This window comes from Xiphophorus maculatus, chromosome 11 (assembly GCF_002775205.1).
Source record: "Xiphophorus maculatus strain JP 163 A chromosome 11, X_maculatus-5.0-male, whole genome shotgun sequence".
Taxonomy (NCBI): domain Eukaryota; kingdom Metazoa; phylum Chordata; class Actinopteri; order Cyprinodontiformes; family Poeciliidae; genus Xiphophorus; species Xiphophorus maculatus.
This window is the reverse complement of record NC_036453.1, coordinates 27,354,541-27,373,706: the sequence shown is the minus strand read 5'-3', so window position 1 is coordinate 27,373,706 and position 19,166 is coordinate 27,354,541. Positions and strand designations below refer to the sequence as shown.

At 38.5% G+C, this 19,166-nt stretch overlaps 1 protein-coding gene across 1 annotated transcript in view; it reads right to left on the bottom strand.

Moving 5' to 3' along the window:
- Positions 1-19,166, bottom strand: part of uvrag (UV radiation resistance associated) — a 109,422-nt gene that overhangs the window by 68,041 nt on the left and 22,215 nt on the right. The window contains exons 7-9 of the mRNA XM_014471637.2: positions 17,479-17,584; positions 11,605-11,731; positions 1,055-1,139 (exon numbers count right to left, since the gene is read on the bottom strand). Of these exons, the coding sequence (XP_014327123.1) occupies positions 1,055-1,139; positions 11,605-11,731; positions 17,479-17,584 (318 nt within the window). The remainder of the gene's footprint in view (positions 1-1,054; positions 1,140-11,604; positions 11,732-17,478; positions 17,585-19,166) is intronic.

The window sequence follows — 19,166 nt, the reverse complement described above, 5'->3', positions numbered from 1 at the left end:
ATTTTAAATTAAATGTGCGCAAGTTTCTTTGGTTGAAATAATTTGCTGTTAATTATTATGAGTCATGATAAAAAAAAATTTTTAAAAGCATGGTCAGAATTGATTTATTTTAATTTATTTGGTTTAGTTAGTCATTTGGTTAGAGGTTTAGTTTATTTTTATATCTATTTTCAATCGAGTATTTTTCTTCCCCAAAGATGAATGAATTATGATAAATTTCTCATTTTATTTGTGTGTACAAAAAAATATTTTTTTGGCACTGAACAAAGTTGAGTCTGCTTCAAAGTCAAACAGTGAGGAAAAAAATGGTGTTTGTTAAAGAATATGTAGATATTTTCGTTTTAGCTGGACATGTAAAATCAGACCCGGTTTTGTTTATGCTTGTGTTTAATCATGTCATTTTATCTGAGTAAGTTATCTTCTCAATAAACAGCAGCAGTACAACTCTGCTTATTGAAGTTTTCCTTCTACAGCTAACCATGCACCATCAAACGGATGTGTTTGAGCTCAGACTTTTGAGATTTACTGCACTTTAACTACAGCAAATCCACCAAAGATAAAACCACAAAAACCTAAAGAAGACGCTGTCTTGAATAATGCTCAAGTAAAAAAAAATAAAATAAAAATTCTATGAAGCACATGAACAACAAATATTTCCACATAATGGATGGTAGGCAGACGTAAGAGTGCCTGTATTAATTTCTTGTCCTCTGAGTCTTTTGGCCCCGTTTGGCACCAGGTATTGTTCGGATGCAAAAAGCGGTATCCAGTGTCTGCACCCACCGCAAACATCCCTCCACAAGCCAGGACAAAGACAGGCCAAAGAGCTTTTCAGGAATGCAGAGAAAACATAAATAAAGATGTGGCGGCACAAACACTTTCTTGTTTTAAAGGAGCAAGGTGAGACGTGAGTGCAGGGTGTTCTCTTGTCATAATTTGATTTAAACAGAAACACTGAGTTCAGAGAGCAAGGATCTGACATGTACAAATAAATGGAGCTTTTTTTTCCCCTGTTCCTACCTCCAAAAATGTCTAATTATATCTTCACACATACCTCTTGGCCGTACATTCCTTCTGCAACTTTGTTAGGGATTCTTTCTCCTCCTTCAGACTTTCGTGCTGAGAGGAAAACGCTTCCTCTGAAAGACACAGAGAGAAAAAAATTTTAAATGATCAGGTTTGTTTGCCTCGATCTGCTACATCTGAAAATCCAGGTGGCCTCGTGTTGTGCTGGCTTCCCTCCACCGTCGAGCTTGCGCAAGATCAAAGGGCCTGCCTTTTTGTTTTTCTAATCGGGGTTCAAACCATTTCCTTTTGACACCACATAAAACCAGACAAACACATGTATGGAGATTATAGGATTTGTCAGACTCTGTAAATACAGAGTGGGTAACATAAACACAAATTGAAAAGATACCATTAGAGGCGGTGATGATCCAGCCGGAGGAAGTGGAGTAACTACAACACAGACAGGCTGCAGCGACGGGGCACAAAACCGCAGAGGTATAATAAGCCCGGGGTTGTAACACAATATTTTTCAGATCTGTGCGCCAAAAATAATTTGCTTTATGTTCTGATTGGGCATATGAAAATCAGCGGGGCTTTCCCCTCGTATTTGTGACATGGTAATAACCTTTGAGCCTGTTAAGAACACGTCTCCACCAAGTCAGCAGCTCTTAATGTCGAGGTGCGTCAAAAACAGCAGCATCGTTTACAAGCCTTTCTGCTTATTATTGCAAAAACAAGAACTTGTTTATTAGAACAAGTAGACACTGTACTATTCCTAGCCGCCGTGATTGAGTCCCCCTTCGGATACATTCACCATATTACCAAAGTATGCACTCAACCAGCCAAGTCAACCCAAACTGTTCAATAAATTTGTCCTCTTATGTCAAAAGAGGCTGGTAAATCTTTCCTCAACTGCATGATTTTATCACAAATTGAAAATTGTTTCACAAACATGGTTGTTTGTGTGTGTCACTGCACTAAAATCCATTTAAGAGCTCTACAGTGGTTTTTTTTATTATTTATTTTGAATTATTTAAAAGTCACTCTCAGGTTAGGTGCATCACAGGGGGATTTCACTTTACTTAAAAAAAGAAAAATGCCATAAATAACTAGGTTGACCTGTGATCACTGAACCTTAAGTGCCTTTTTAGGAAATTCTTCTTTCAGTTTGTATTTTATAACAGATCTTTTTTTGTACCCATTTTAAAACACACTAGCATGTTGATATAGGTGCCTAAAAGGTTTAGCCGACCCTATATAGTTTCTATTCATTATTTTTGCTGTATGTCTTATTTTTTATTTGTGATATTGCATTCATTATCTTACCATGATGACAATTTTGACTTATGGTTGTCTCAATAAATTTCAATAAATAATATGAAAAAACATAGTCAGTATGATTGCTACTTGTAATATTTTCTTCACTTTCTTTCTTCCATGATAGCATCAACAAAATATCAGTCAATTCTAAAATATAATTTAATGCAGTTTAAAATCATGTGTCTTCAAGTTCTTTAGGTAAAGAAACCCATTTCAAATAGAAATGTTTTTTCGCGAACAGTATTTGTGTTTGTGGAACTATGAATGCTGCGTCATACAGTTATAGCCACACATTTACCTAAAATAGAAGTAATAGTGTTTATCATCATCACAAGAGTACAAAATATACTGTGATAAAATTCCATATCCATATCACCCACCCCTGTTGTGCAATACTTGTTATTTTTTGAGGTAGTATATCACCTTTAAGTTCAGCAACAGCAAAAAAAAAAAAACTTAGCAACCCAAGTATTGGCCAGTAAATGCAGCACATGTGCACTGACGCTCCTGCACAGCCAGAAAGGCCAAGTCTAAAGCTTAATCTGTGTTTCTACAGTCGACACATTAAAAAGGTGCTGCGGATGTTTCCGAAAGGAGACTTTCCAGGACCTAATCCAATCTGTTAAGATGCTCTTATTGCAGCTAGCGCAGGAAAAGTAAGTTTGGAGTAATTAAGATTATCAGACCACATGTCATCAGATGGATCACAGGACCTGCTTGTTATCAAATAGTTACCACTTACAGTACATGAAGGCTTTCCTCACAGGGACCATAAGGGTGGAAGGTGAGAGACTGATGGAGAAAACAGAGCTTCTAGGAAACATCTCAATCAGATTAGCTGCCAGGGCAGATAGCATCAGACAGACAGGCCATCCCTCTGATCTGAGTGATGACATGAAGACATATTTTAACACGAACGACAGAGGCCTGTATCACACTGCCTCTTTCATGTAATGCCCGGCTGGACCCTATCTGGTCTGTCCATCAATCTCCTGATCCTTTCATGTCTCTAACCTGTTCCAGTTTGTACAGTGGTATGATACAGACAGACGGTCCGTAGCGGAGGCCGTGGAAGTACACATGCTTCACTCTGGCTGTTTGTTTCTCGATATATCACCGCATAAAACCATAAAATATTGGCTACAATAAAATCTGGAGCCGTTATAGTGAATGCGATATCAAGAAATTATAAATTGCTCGTAACTTTTCTGGGTTTTGACATGAGCCAGTAAACAGTGAGGTCCTACTCGCACCAGACGGGTGATTTAGATGGAAATCCAGCTGTAAAATTCAGCCCCAGGTGCTTCTGAGGATTATTTACATAGTCTGGTTCTTGTGGCTTATGGGTTTTAAATCTGTTCTGCAACTAAGAGTCGCTTAATATTAGGAGAAATGTTGAACCGTGCAATGGTGTCAACAATACATGGTTAGTCTTGTATTGTGCAGAAGTTGGAAGAATATTTAAAGACATAGACTCCACTAACAGGTTTAAATGTCTGTGCTTCCCACTTCTGACACCAGATTTAACCATCAGAAAGTGTTAGAGTGCCATACAAAATAGGTAAAGTGTAAAATGTTCATATTCCTTGTCACATTACAACTGAATTCCTCAAGGGCTTTTACTTGTGGTTTCTGTCACAGATCAACATAAAAAGTGCAATGCATCTGTACGCAACACAGTTCATCCAAAGACAGGCCTGTGTTCAGGCCTCCGAGGTTTATAGTCTCACAATATCAAGACAGAGAAACCCAGCAGACAGGTGAGGGATACGGTTAAGGAAAGATGAAGCATAGTTAGGAAAAGAAAGATGGAAAAGGAGAAGAAATAGAAGATACGTAGAGGACGCACCAAATGTGGAAGTAGATGGTCCAATCAAAAATTAAGCTTTGTGGCCTAAATGCAATATGCTATGTATGAAGTAAACCTTCCTCTTTGACCACACCATCCAAATGGCAATCTATAGGAACACAAGGCAACATGGTTTTACGTACAATCTGACTGAGCTTTTTTCCAGAGAGGAATAAGTACAGAGTTGAAGTCTCTAGATATGCTGTTGAAAACATATCCCAAAAGACATACAGCTGTAATTACAGAAAAAGCACATTGTACCAAATATTGACTCAATGGGGCTGAATACAAATGTAGATTTTTTTTTCTTCGTAAAAAAGAAAATAAAAACAAAACAATCATTCTCCCTTCATCTCACACAATCCCATTAATATACATAAAATATAAATTTGTGGTTGCAATGTGAAAAAACATGGAATAAATTGAAGAAGAGATCAAAATACATTTTATAAAGCCTTCTACAGTATGTACATGGAGATTTGGTTGTATGACTGCAGCAGTATAGTTGATGTTAACTCTTGATCTCTTACCTCATCTGAGGACAATCTGTTCACTGTTAGTCGGATGAGAAGCCACACCGCCACACAAAACTCTTCAAGACATTCTGGAGAGTTGGCCATTTCACCATAAAAGCTCATATCAAGCCGACAAAGACTGCATTGTATTAAACTACGAAGCAGGGGAAGAAGGAGCAGCTGAAAATGTTTATATGTAATCTAATGGTGAAAATTTCAGCTTCAGGTTAGACACTTTAGGGCACAATTCTTCCTTGTTTTATTTAGTACAGAAGGTGTGAAAAACAGCGACTGAACCAAAAAAACAACAAAAAAAAAAACAAGCGGTAGATAAAACCCTAAAGTACAGAAAGTCAGATACCTTATAAACAAAAATCACTCCGATTGTTCCAACCTGATTAATTTGATATTATTCCGACTGTTAGTGTGCACTTCCTGCAAAGCTTTAAAAGATGAAAGGGGTTTCAATGATCTGTGACCTCACTGCAGTGTCACGATGTTATGAGGAAATGACAACCCACTGTCAATGACTGAATTTAAAATGTGTTTGTATTCGACACAAGTGGACATTAAATCAATGCACTGACAAGGCAGTGAAAATGATGAAAGCAGAAATGAGTAAAACAGAAGTAAGCATTCAAAATACGTTTTGAAAGAAATGATCAGCTACATATTTGTCAAGTTACAATACCAGCCACATCTACTGGCTCGCCTGGTTAAGATGGGTACAAAGCCTTAAAACAAATCCATCTTTTATAGCAGTAGTATGATCTCACGAAGGGATCTTTAATTTGAGAAATTGTAGTTTAGTATAATCGTAAGACTCCTTTACCTCAGTTTATAAAATGAAGAAAGGACTAAATTTGCTGTTTTTGGCCAGACCGATTGTACAAAGTTGAAGCATGAAGACAGAGGGATTTTTGACTATTCTATACAAAGAGAGACCTTTGTTTTTTGTAATAATCAGTGCAAAATGCAACAATGTTATTGCATAATGCTGCAGAAACTGTCACAAATTGTGTTCATTTATGTTGGTTTAATGACGTTGTATTACATTATGAAACTATAATTTACTACATTTTCCTGGATTACTCCAAAACCCGATGTTACAGTGTAGGATGAATCAGGTGAGTCTTGACAAATTACTCCAGGCCTCACCACAAGTGACTAAAGAATATGTTTATAATTCATTCCCAGATGACAATAAAACAAAATAAGATCAGATTTAACCTCTCGTCTTCTGTGACACATCACATTTATATATCAGAAACACAAAATGATAGAATATTAATCAATGGCTCCCAGACACTAATGCTTTAGTTACATTCATTCTTAAGGGACGCAGCTTAGGAGTACCTGTAATAGACATTTTAGTAAAAAAAAATAAATAAATAAAATTTATTAAACAATTCTTTTGTAACATGGAATTTTACTTTAGTGTAAGATTTAGGTGTTGCAATAAATGACCAATTTATTTATAAGGACAGGGTCACCAGTTCTGCTTTTTTATGACTAACATTTTAACATACCAGTTAGGGTGACTGGGGGAAAATTAAAAAAGAATCACAAGAAAGTGAAGTATTGAGCCAATAAGCAGAGTATTATTGTCAACGCTTTTCTGACAGCCAGCTGGTAAAAGTCTATGCGTAAAACCGAGCTTCTGCAAAAGGAGCTCTAATGGTGATGGCTTCAATATGAGACCTTCTGTCTGAGGTGACACATACCACGCCACAAAACACTTTCACAAAACTCTGTTCTTCACTTAGGAAAGTCAACTACTGACATTTATTGGTCAGGAAACCTAGCTACACTGCAGAGCGTGAGAATAACCACCACTGCTAAGTACAATAAATGCTGCTCACAGGCCTGATTTATGTCGCCTGCTTGCGATGGAGAACTGGAAAATAGACAGGAGGAAATTGTGACAAGAGCGTGACTCCAGCATAGCCAAAGGGATTCCTCTCTGACTGGGGAAATAACAGCTTTTATTGTTAGCTCACTGCTTTAAGAAGAGGAACAAAAGTCCATAGTGGTGGTGCCCACACATTGCCAATTCTAGGGTATGTGGAACACCTAAAATAGAGTTATTGTATGAGCTTTTTACACATTCTTAGTATAATCTCACCCATAACTGTAGCTCAAACGGCACTACAGCTACTTGTCGTTCCTGTTGTTCTTTAAAGTATTTTATATTTTCGTGTAAGTGCTTTATAAATACAGCTGGATTGGATTCTGTCATCAAGATGATTCTGACAGATATTAAAGTGACGTTCTAATAATTATTGTAGGAAAAAGGCGGACATTTTCATCTCACCATCATGTACTAACACAAACCCACACCTGTTGTGCCTCCATCTTTGTCAGAATGATCTAAACCATTAGTTTTGTAGGAGAAAAAATAAAATGGCTGACAATGGTGATCTGTTACAGGACCATATGAGAGTGTGAGAGGCAGCGAGACCAAGTGACCAAATGAAACGCAAAACAGTGAGGACAGAGGAGTAAAGAAACTACTAGAGATTAGTAGTTGTTTCCGTAATAGAATCAATCAATCAAATTTTATTTGTATAGCACATTTCAGCAGCAAGGAATTTCAAAGTGCTTTACATCATTACAAACACAGAAACACAATGCAATATAGAATCAACAATCAAAACACAGCATTAAGTAAAGTTCCATCAGTAAATTTGCAATTGATTACATTTCAAATACAATTCTAAACAGGTGGGTTTTTAGTCGAGATTTAAAAGAGGTCAGTGTTTCAGCTGTTTTACAGTTTTCTGAAAGTTTGTTCCAAATTTGTGGTGCATAGATGCTGAAAGCTGCTTCTCCTCGTTTGGTTCTGGTTCTGGGGATGCAGAGCAGACCAGAACCAGAAGACCTGAGAGGTCTGGAAGGTTGATACAACAGCAGCAGATCTTTAATGTATTGTGGTGCTAAGCCGTTCAGTGATTTATAAACTAACAACAGTATTTTAAAGTCTATTCTTTGAGCTACAGGGAGCCAGTGTAGGGACTTTAAAACTGGTGTTATGTGATCTATCTTCCTGGTTTTAGTGAGAACGCGAGCAGCAGCATTCTGGATCAGCTGCAGCTGTTTGATTGATTTGTTGGACAGACCTGTGAAGACGCTGTTGCAATAATCAATGCACGCATGGATGAGTTTCTCTAGAGCTGGCTGAGACGTAAGTTTTTTAATCCTGGAAATGTTCTTCAAGTGATAGAAGGCCGACTTTGTAACTGTCTTTATGTGGCTCTGGAGGTTCAGGTCAGAGTCCATCACTACTCCCAGGTTTCGGGCCTGATCGCTGGTTTTCAGTTGTAATAACTGAAGCTGTGCATTGACTCTAGATCGTTCCTCTTTAGGTCCAAAAATAATAACTTCAGTTTTGTTTCCGTTCAGCTGGAGAAAGTTTTGGCACATCCACACATTTATCTGTGATTGGATGGGTTCTGAGTCACCTGGTGACATCGTAATGTGGAGCTGTGTGTGATCTGCATAGTTATGGTAGGTAATATTATTTCCTGTTATGGAAATGACAGTTTATTGACAGTTTACTGTCCATAACCCTTTCGAGGTTTGCTGGATCCAATAAACACTGGAATGTGTAAAATATCCTATACATTAAACACATGTTACTAATCCAATGAACACCTAATAGCCCTAATATTAAAACCACCTGCTTAATATTGGGTAGGAGCATAAAATTCACCAACACAGCTTTCAAAACAGGGTCTCCATAAGACTTTGTGGTGTTATGTGGCAACACACCAAGACATTAGCAACAGATCCATGAAGTTCTGCTAGCTGAAAATTGGGCATCCATGGATATGTCAGTTTTAAGACATCCTAAAGGCCAGGAGGGAGATTTAAACTTTGGAGGCCAAGCCAACAACACTTTGGTCCCGAACAGATAGATCTATCTTTATAGCTTTTTATTCACATCAAGAGTGCTTTAACCAGCAGCAGTGGTGACATAGAGATAAAGCCCGACTCATGTACGGAGCCCTAAGTCCTCAATGCGGCCGTCACAAATTCGAGTCTCATTGACCATTGTCAAATGTCTTCTCCCTATGTCACAATCCACTCTCCTGTCAATTCACCATCAAATAAAGGGCCTAAAATATCCTTAAAATAATGTCTTAAGCGTTTTATGACAAAGTTCGCCACATACTCGGGCGTACTTCACTCCGTGGACGTCCACGAATACTCAATGCAGACTCAAAGCAAACGTCCACCAAACACATTGGGCCAAAGGTACATTTTTACAACCGTGAATTAGTAAACTGCTTAGCAGGAAACAGTGTTCACATCAAACTATTCAGTATGCGATACCAAGCTGACAAGGCTGAGAGTTGGCAGAAACAGTTGTGAGGACGCACAGCACATACAATGGCTTAGTGAAAGGAGGCTCAACACAGTATCAAATCAGAGACGCTTGAAACATATCTAGATTTTCAGATTTCAATTACACACCATTGTACTCGAACTTCACAGTTATACAGCTGTCTTTCACTAAGCATTTCTACAGAATACACTCAAGTCTATGGTTGTGATCAACTTTGAACAACTTTCTACTCTGGCTTTAAAAGTACCATTTCTCTGGCGCATTCCTGTTTGTGTCTGAGTGAGAAGAGCATCTCTTTGCTGCCAGTTGGCTGCTCATTCTGTCTTGGATCACGTAAAGCAGGTACTGAACACTGGGTGCTGGGAACGCTATGATCCGCTTGGACACAAGAATGGACTTCAGTCTACATGTTCCCACACTTTGATGTTACCATCACATCAACTTCAACTATCTACTATTCATTTATCCACTGTGTTACACTGATAGCCACTATAGTAATGAGAAAGTTGATATAGCCAATTTTTAGATATTTTGATTTAAAAAAAAAAACACAAACTGAAAGTTGCAGTTTTTAAAAGTACTGATTGCTTCTTGTGCAATTCAGTCCATTTGCTTTATTGGTTTCTGTGCTTTTCAATAAGTCAAATTAAATTTAAAGACAAAATCTTACCTACATTAAACAAAATTGAGCATCTCCAAAACAAAAGACATCAGATGAAAACAACATCAGCAGCTCCATGACGCACTGTAAACACTTTTCTCCAAAACTAATACCTTTTTAACAAAAACATGTTTCTCCAGGATGTGAAACAGGGTGATGCATCTGAGCTGATTAGAAGAGTTAAACAACAATCTCCAAAAAATGAACTGAAACAGCACTGCTAAATAGCATATGTCTTTTCCATTTCAGGTAGGGAAAAAAACAACAAAAAATCCAGCACAGTCCTACTCAGCAACAAGATGCCAATTCATCCTCGAATACCTTTTAAATTTAAAAGAGCTAATAGAATTATGTCATGTTCCCTGGAAAGCACCTGTCCAGTCTGCAAACAGGCTCTGAAAGAGATGCAGGTTCTTTCAGCTGCAGACAAAGTGGTGACAAAGTCAGAGGGTCATTTTTAAGAAGTTCAAACACAAAGGAAAGCTTTTCTCTGAATCAGCCTAAAGGCTGTCCCTTATTGTGACTGCATGCGTTTGTATAGGTGAGCTTCATGTTAATTAGCTCTGGTTGGCCCAGTAAATTGCTCTGGTCTTTGACCAAAAGGCAATTTGAGATCAGAGAAGGACGATATGTACTGTCAGAAAACTATATATACACTGCTTCTTGTGTATACTGTATATAGCAGGCTCGCAGATGGAGAACAACATGAGAACGATGAAGCGGGTGCACCAAAGTCTTACTGAAAAATAAAATGTCTGAGTTTGTTTCTGTGTTTTGCTTGTTTTTCATTCAGTGAAGTAACTAAAGGTGAGTAGAGTAGACCAAAAAGGGGCATTATTATTAAAATAAAATTTTTTTTTAGCTTTACATCATGCTATTCCCTCATCAAAACCATACCTAGAGTGTTGCCTTGATTCTTTTATGTATGTTTGATAAATCCTTCAATCTCCTATGGCAACCATTCAGCTGTGCAAAATGCCTTGGGGGTACCAAGGGCTGCCTTCGAGGCACAGCTCCTCCTTGAAGACCAGGGGGGAAAAAAAGCTTTGTAGCTTTCATTTTTATGAAACGGTCACAGCGCCAGACTTTTCTGCATTTTATGGTTAATGGAAACGCAGCTATTGTTGGTCTCTGACTTTAAATTTCAATAGACTGTATTAAAGTTTGGGATTGGAATGTAAAACAATGTGAAAAAGCTTGAGGGACAAGAATATTGACATAAGTAAAGTTTGCCTGATTTGAAAAACTATAGGGACTAGATGACTTCTTTTACTATTATTATTATTATTGACATGAGTTATGAAGAAAAAAAAACTTTACAGTCAAACTACATTCAAGTTCCTCTTTTCCTGTCCTCTTCAGTAGCTGCTGCTGGGCCTTTTGTGGAAAATAGTGAAAAAGATGGGGGCATAGGTTGGAATTAGTTGCACATGTTTTTACCATAATAACAAGTCTTCTTACACAAGTGTATTAAGTATTTGAGTAATACAACACCACTTGAGGCAAGTAAATGAGTTGCAGAAGCTCTTTTCATTTCTTCCACTGCTTGTGTGTCTGTGTTAGCTTTAGCAGTGTCATGGGGTTAAAACAGCAAACACAGTGAGCGTATCAATAGATGGTTCGCAAAGCTGGGCAAGCTGTTGTTGCAGGGAAAGACTGAAATAATGCGTTGGAATTTCGTATTGCCAAGAAGAATGAGAAATGGAAAAATGTGTGTGAGTTCACCAGAAACCCAGCTTGTAGATTCAGAGCTGAAGTTGCTAATATTTGGGGGATTTATTATACATTTATACAGTTAAAATTTTTGCGTAACTGCTCCTGTTACACCTTGTTCGTACCTTGTTCTTCATTTTAAAACTGAATTGAATATAATGCGGTTTTGGTCTCCTCCGATTCGATTTACCTTTCTTCTGTAGATGTGCCCTCTCCTTCTGCCGAACGTCTATTTCCCTGCCAAGCGCCTTCTTCTGCCGCTGCAGCTCGCTGCAGAGCACAGCTATGCGCAGCTGCATGCACTCCCGCTCCTTCTTCTGCAAGTAGAAAACAGAGAACACACAAAGAAAGACTTTGAGCGAAAACGTTCGTCACGTGGCCACAGCAAGGTGTGAAGTTTATTGCGTTTCATAGAAGTCCTAAAATTCCTAAAAGGTTTTCCAGAAACACGCTTTGTTTTTGTTGCCTTATCCCACGTCTCGCTGGCTTAATACACGTCCACAAAGATGAGGCTTTTGTTTAATAATGTAAAATCCAGTGTCAACAACTAATGACAGAGGAGGGGAAAAAAGAAAATGATCTGACTCTTGAAAACAGCTCACTGAGCTCTGAGCTCAGCGTGGTGAAACCTGTCAGTAATGAGCCCCTATCGTGGGAAAGCATGACTGCAAGTCAAGTGGTGCGAAGTTCTGGCTTTTGATATTCAAACAGCTGATAAGAGGCGAGTGTTTGAGGCCTGAGGTCAAACTTTGATTTTGGAAAGACATGTCAGAATCCATCTCTTGAGTATAGCGACTGATTTCAAACTGAATACAATTTCATCTGAACCAACCTGAAAGTTAGGGGTGCACTGATTGACTGGCTGATCAGTTCTGATTTTCATCACTTTGGGTAAGGGTGCACCAACTGCAGTTTTTTGGCCGATTACCAATCTTTTAAAAAGCCTTACATGCCGATTTTAATTTTGGCTGGTACCATTTTTTTTTTGTCCCAGATGTTGCTCAATATAGCAAGAAAGATACTGAAGTGGCAACAGTGGGGTGACTATTGTTAACTGTAAACATGCAGACATGTCCTGATGGGTCAGTCTATAAATCAAACTTTTCTCACGGACGATTAGAGGATAGTGGTTCATTTTTAGACCTTTGCCAGGGTAGATGAGATTGGTGGATAAAATTGGCTTCACATGTAAAAATTGGCCGATCATCAATCTCCCAAAATTAAGGAAATTGTCACCGATAAATCGCTGCACCCCTAATTGATTAACTACCTGATATGACTCTTCCTAAATACATAAAATGATCTTATCACAAATAAATACAGTAATAGTAAAAACAAAGTGCAATTCCATTTGAAATTCAATAGTTATACATTTCAGGACATAGAGAAAATGATCTTGTCTTTTTTTTCCTAAAATGCAGCACAAAAACATCCAAAAGATTCCAAACCATTGTTAGTTTTAAAACATAAATGTAGCAACAAAAAAAAAATTATTTTAATTGTTAAAATTGAACATCTGGCTGGCTCTTCTTTATACCTCATCACTCCAGACAGAGTACCCAGAGAAACTCTCCCACTATAGAGCTTATTGCATCTTTGCAAACCTAAGTGTTTCTGTCATATTATTTTTAAAGAGAAAGTTTTCCATGGGAAATCCTTAAGAGTTGACAAATCTCCAGATATATTTTCTTTCTAGCATTTTGTTTAAATATAAAATCTAGAAAATCTTCATCAACAATCCTCCCAAATGTACCCACTGATTATTAGCTGTTAATTTTCACCTTGAATCAGGATGAGTGCAGAGGGATTTTTTTCCCCACACACACAACATCTCTATTTTGGCTTCCCCGGTTTCCCCCAACCTCAACCTGACGAGATGTCAAGTCAAGCAGGTGTAAACACGAGGCGTGTTTTTAAACTGATGCAGACAGTGGCATTATCAGTGTTTCATCACTTGGAGGAATGTGCTTGGAGTGGCAGCAGAGGAAGTGGAAACTATCCACAGGGAAGTGTCGAGACAGAAGGATGCAAGTATATCTGATCTACAGGAGGGGGCAAGACAAATAGAGAGCTTTGTAGAAGTCTAATAAAATCTAATAAAATGCCATAACATCCATTCAAACAGAACTCTGGCATTTTTCACACAATGTTCCCTGACTAGCACAAGCATCTGAGTCATTAGTCAACATCTTGCGCTCTCTGTAGGGTGTGCCTCCTTCATGTCTCTATGCAATGGTGGGTGGTGTGTCTTGAAGAGTGCTAACTATCTAAAAAGGAACAGCTGAATGGACAGAAGGATCCAGATGTGGAATAAAACACACTCACACACACAACAGTTGGCAGTACATGAAAAAAATTAAGTCAGAAGTGCTCTATAAAAGAACTAAGATTTAAAGCTCCAGTATGTAACTTAAAAAAAATAATAACATATTTGTTGGAACTGTCACTATGTCATGACAGTATAATATGACAGATTATCTGTGAAAACAAACAAAAAAAAAAAATCAGAGACAGGAGGAAGGACTTAGCGCTGTCAGTCACCCTCTGTGTGGTGCCTCTCATCACCCTGTTTACTCTCTGCTACGCTGCAGCATGCTCAGGCTAGTTAGCATGACCTCCAATAACAGATAAATGATTTTCCTGTAAAGGTGAGGTGTTTCTCCGCCATAAGCAAATTGAGGATTGAGTACATGAGAATGATTGACAGCACTAAGACCTTCCTTCTGGTTCTGACTGGTCTGTTTGTGGTCGGAAGCAGAGCATTTCTTCAGATGGCGATAGCAGCTCATGGAAGAAGTAGAGGAGATCAATCTTTTCTCAGATTATCCTTAAATATGTAAAAAACATATTTGTGTCTTTTATAAAAGTTACATACTACACCTTCATAAGAGCAAAAACAATTGTTGGATAAAAAAACGTTCAAGTAGGGAATGAGATGGACGAAGGAAAACCTGGGAGGGACTGAGCTCATCTTTGATCGCACAGCGCACGCCCAGCAAGGCGGGACTGTGACATCTCACACACGCAAACAATCAGATAGCAATCGCTATCTAGGTGGAACAGAGATATGGACTCTTCTGGCAAATTACTAAGGGCCTCTAGGAGAAAACAGCAAGGCGACTGATAGAACCTCCATGTCCTGGGTGCTTGGCGACAGTGGCACTCGCATGCTAGCCACCTCTGGCTTTGGCACGAACCTTGAACCTCCTACACTTTCACTGAGCAGGGAGTTGACGAGCGGGTCACAGGCAGGGGTGTGTGCGTGTGTGTGCGCATGCATCCCAGGGCCCGTCTGCCTCCTACTGAACATCAAACAGCAGTGGGTCAGCTGAGTAAATAAGCAGCGGGCGTGGGGGACATGTTAGAACCCAGCAGATTAATGACAGAGTGTGGGTGAGAGGGTGAAAGGGCCACTTTGCCCTCCCTTGATCCAGGCTCAATATAATGTGTATGGGGCTCATACAAACCTCTGAAAAGGCAAAAACTCTTAGAAGAGTCCAACAATGCCCCACTCACTCCACTCTACAAGGCTTTTAACAGAGAGCTAGAAGACAGGGATTGTGTGATTTATTAGCTGATTTTGGGTACTGAAAGAGGTCTTGAGGAATGTTTTAATATGGAAGAAATATCAGAGACAGGTTTTTGTAGGAGATCCTTTGTACCAAAGAGGATGGAGGCTTAACATTTTTGTGGGAAGGCTGAAGCTAGGAGGGCAGCTTGCATAGTCAAGGTGAGGGTCTGGGAAACAGAACACAAAAGAAGAGAAGTATATCAAAAGAACACAAAGGAAAGCAACAGCTGTAACAGCTGCTCTAAAACCCTTTAAGTTTTAGTATATGTGCAGCAGTGCATAAATTCTCACAGATTTGACTCTAACAGTGGACATGAAAACCCCCCAGCTGTCAAAAATCAATTCAGCATAAAGGGCACATAAAGGCATGACCAGCAAAATACTATTAAAGAATAAAGAGTAGTGATTGACACATTTATTGAGAGCTGTGGTAAAGATGTGCTTTAAAAGGCCTTGAACTAAATTCATCTTTAATTGCAGTACTTTTGAAACAGAAATCCCCAAATCTGTTATTGGTACCTCTGACAATCACTTCAGAATTACTTACTTGAATTCAGTTTTATTTATTTTTGCTAATACTTTACTTTTTAAATTTAGTGTCTGGCATAGTCATTAACTGCGTATCGATTTTATCCTTTAGATTAGTGGCCCCCCAACCTTTTTGTCACCGCGGACCAGTCAAGGCTTGGCAATTTTACTGCGGCCCAGGGGCGAGGGGAGGTCATGTGGCACTTCACTTTTCTCTGACCTCTATTCCTCTTTGCAATGGAGGTTCTCTTTGCATTCTTACAGGTGAATACTGTCCTGTACAAAACATGGCAACACAGATGGCAGAAAGTGTGCAACTCAGAGTTTGGAAATGATTACTTGTATTTTCGCCCACATTTATGAACTGAAATCAAATTGTAGCATTTGTATTTGTCTAAAATTATTCTGCTACAGTACCACATTGATTCACTCATAGTAAAGCTTCGAAAACACACTTACCAGCGGTGCCACTACATGGGATTGAGTCAGAAATCTTAGCACAGAATTAACATAAATTCAAAGCTGGATTTGGTGCTTTGTTTTCACAGCTGTGTGGCTGCCAATTCCAAAAATGCTAAACATGTTTTCTTGATTTTTCTGTGGATCATAGTCAGGGTTATGACAGGAAGAGGAAACATAAATAGGGGATCTGATTCAGGGCTTTATCAGTCAGGCAGTGTGATATTACTTTTTATCCACTTTGTAGTTTATCCATGAAAACATTCTGAAACTGCCTTCAGGCTATAATGACCTCTCACTTTGTATCTTTAGCATACAATTCCATCCCAGACTTTGGGAGGTAAAAAAATAAAATAAAATAAAAAATCACAAAATCTAAGTACTTGTCATGGCAGATTCTGTTGATGCTTGTTATGAGGGAAACTAGCTGGCATAGTTTCCTGATAGCACCACAGTTCTATAGCATTAATTGGCGTGCTTGACCTATGTCATATTTGAATTAACAGCTAATCTTTATATATATTTTCAGCCATCAGTAAAATTGATAAACATATGAAGTGAAAAATAATGAATGTTACTGAAAACAAGCAAATCTGTTCATGTAATTGATATCTGCCATAAGAATATTGTTTACACCCATTCCAAGGTTAAGCTCAAATTCTCTTTAATGTCCCTAGGGGGCATTATGGGTTACTGGAAGCAGAGAATACCCTCATTAACAATAAATACAGTAAGTACAACAAATGCCATCACAATTGTAAGTATGCCAGGACAAATACTGACACACTTGAAAAAACACTCAACAAGAAATATTTAAAAAGGGCAGCAACAGCAGGTGAAAATACATTTTAAATCTGTTGCTTCTTAAAATAAATCTCCGAAAATTGACAAATCCTTTTTCACAACAAGCACTGCTGCTTTGTGGTGTTTGGGTTAAAGAAAAACAAAACAGGGATGGATTTCAAACTATTTAAGTATGTCAGTTTTCTGAAAGCCACAGAGAGCCCAAAAAATCATTAGAAGACTTTTATATAGAACATAGGTCATGCCGCCAGTTTCACCTTCAACTTTGTATTTCGAGTGAATGATTCTTCTTTAGCACAGATGAAGCATTAGATTGCACGTGAGTGAGAATCGGAAAAACTCTTTAGCAGATAACAGGAAGAAAAGATCAAAATACGAAGTTTTTTTTATCCTTCCTGGCTTCAAACTTCTGTCTCTCACAGGATGACTGGATTTTGTAGCTTTTTGGGAATCTCAAAGTGAGGATAAGGCTCTAGATTCTCATGAAATTTAAATGGGGACTGTTAATTTAGTAATTCTATTGCCAATTCCTCAATGTTCACATAAAATAATTTAAATGCTGTCCCTATTTCTTATTATCCTATCTCCTCTTTATATTGTCACTTTATGTAATATTTAAATGGAACACTTTTACAAAAAGTTGCCAACACAGTTATGTTGAGTATTTAATGGGAACTAAAAGGTTCTGGAAGACTGGCTCACCCGCTCAGTACAAGCCGCCGTTGTTCTTAGTTTTTCTTCAATCTCCTTGCCGGACCTCTGAACTGTCACTTGGGTCTGCTTGATGGCTCTCTGTGCTGTGTGAAGCCTGCCAGAGGGGAAGCAGAAGACAAAGTCACCATTAACAACATAATTCAAACACATTGGACCACCAGGACATCTCTAACTTGGAACAGGACCGCTAAGAGGTCATTAAACTGATTAGCTGAATAAAAATTGTTATTTACGAGAAGAACTGCAAATAAATTCAAGCTCGGTTTGGATCTTTATTGTGACTGTTTACATGACACAGTAAGAACCATGATTGCTCCCATGTGAGGAACCGTGATTGTGCAGTGTTTGTTATCCCTCTTTGTTTCTTTTGTTTTGTTTTCCTGCAGAGGTTAATGAAAAGTTTTGACATTAAATAATGAGTAAAAACAACACGGAGTTCACTCTAAATACCAGATCGACCAGTTCAACTTGTAGCACAGATGCCCACGACGTTCAATCACGACAAATCTGGCCTTCCTTCAGCCTAAACATTGTCCAGCAGGCCTAAACCCATCAGTCCCGGTAAAGCAAAGACAAACCCCCTAATTAACTAAAGCCACAACGATTTCCAAATTCCATGTCGCTGTCATCACTGGAATAGGAAACTGCAACATCAGTACACAAATGACAGGCAAACACATTATTATAACCATCAATCACACGGAGCTAACGTTTCAGAATGCTCGCTTCAAATCCAAAGGCCATCAAAGAACAGACGAAGCCCGCTCATCAAAACCCGTGGGATCAAACTCATCAAGAGGCAAAATTCTCCCATGGTGGGAATGAGCTGAAGAGCAGAAACTGAGAAAGGGAAACTGACAACTATCAATAAAAGTGTCAGGCTGAAGTTAGATGATCTCATTCCAAGTAGATGTGTCAGCGCTATCCATATGGTGCTGCACAGAGATGGTGGCAGTTCTTTTGTTTTTACTACTGCACACTTCCATTTTCTTGTGGCTGGAAATACCAGTAACACAAACCAAAGAAGGTTTTCTCCGCAAGACATACTGTCTATATGTAAAGATTCCAAGTAGAAGTGCTAACACTTCAGATATGGTGTACAGATCACATGACAAACAGAAACCAGAGGTATACCAATTATGGCTGGACACATTTTATTGCAGTTCAGCAGGTGCTGTTACTGTGCATAAAGCAGAACCTCAGGACAGAATAACAGATGTGCTGAATTAGGGTTTATTTTCTTAGCAAAAATTCTTAACATCTCTTACAAGAGTTAGCTTTTTTAATCTGAATCAGAGTTTGATTGCAAATTCTCACCTCCCCAAACGAGCCAGACTGTCGAGACAAACAGACTAGAGTTTGATTAAAGCGGACTAAGCATGGCAGGTGTGAATGCACCCTTAGTCTACAGATGATAGTTACAGTGTCTTGTAAAGGAATTCTGATCACTTGAACTTCCTCAGATTTTGTCAGATCAAAACCACAAATGTTGACCCATTTTTAAGCAAATTTAGATAAACAATTCACTCTTTCCCTAAATGATGACATGGAACAATCTTAATAAATAAGCCAACATATCAGAAGGAGAACCATGGATCTCCACAATTGTTTGATGCAAAATATTACACCACAACAAAAGATTTTGAGAAGATGATGCCAAAAACTGGTAAGGGAGA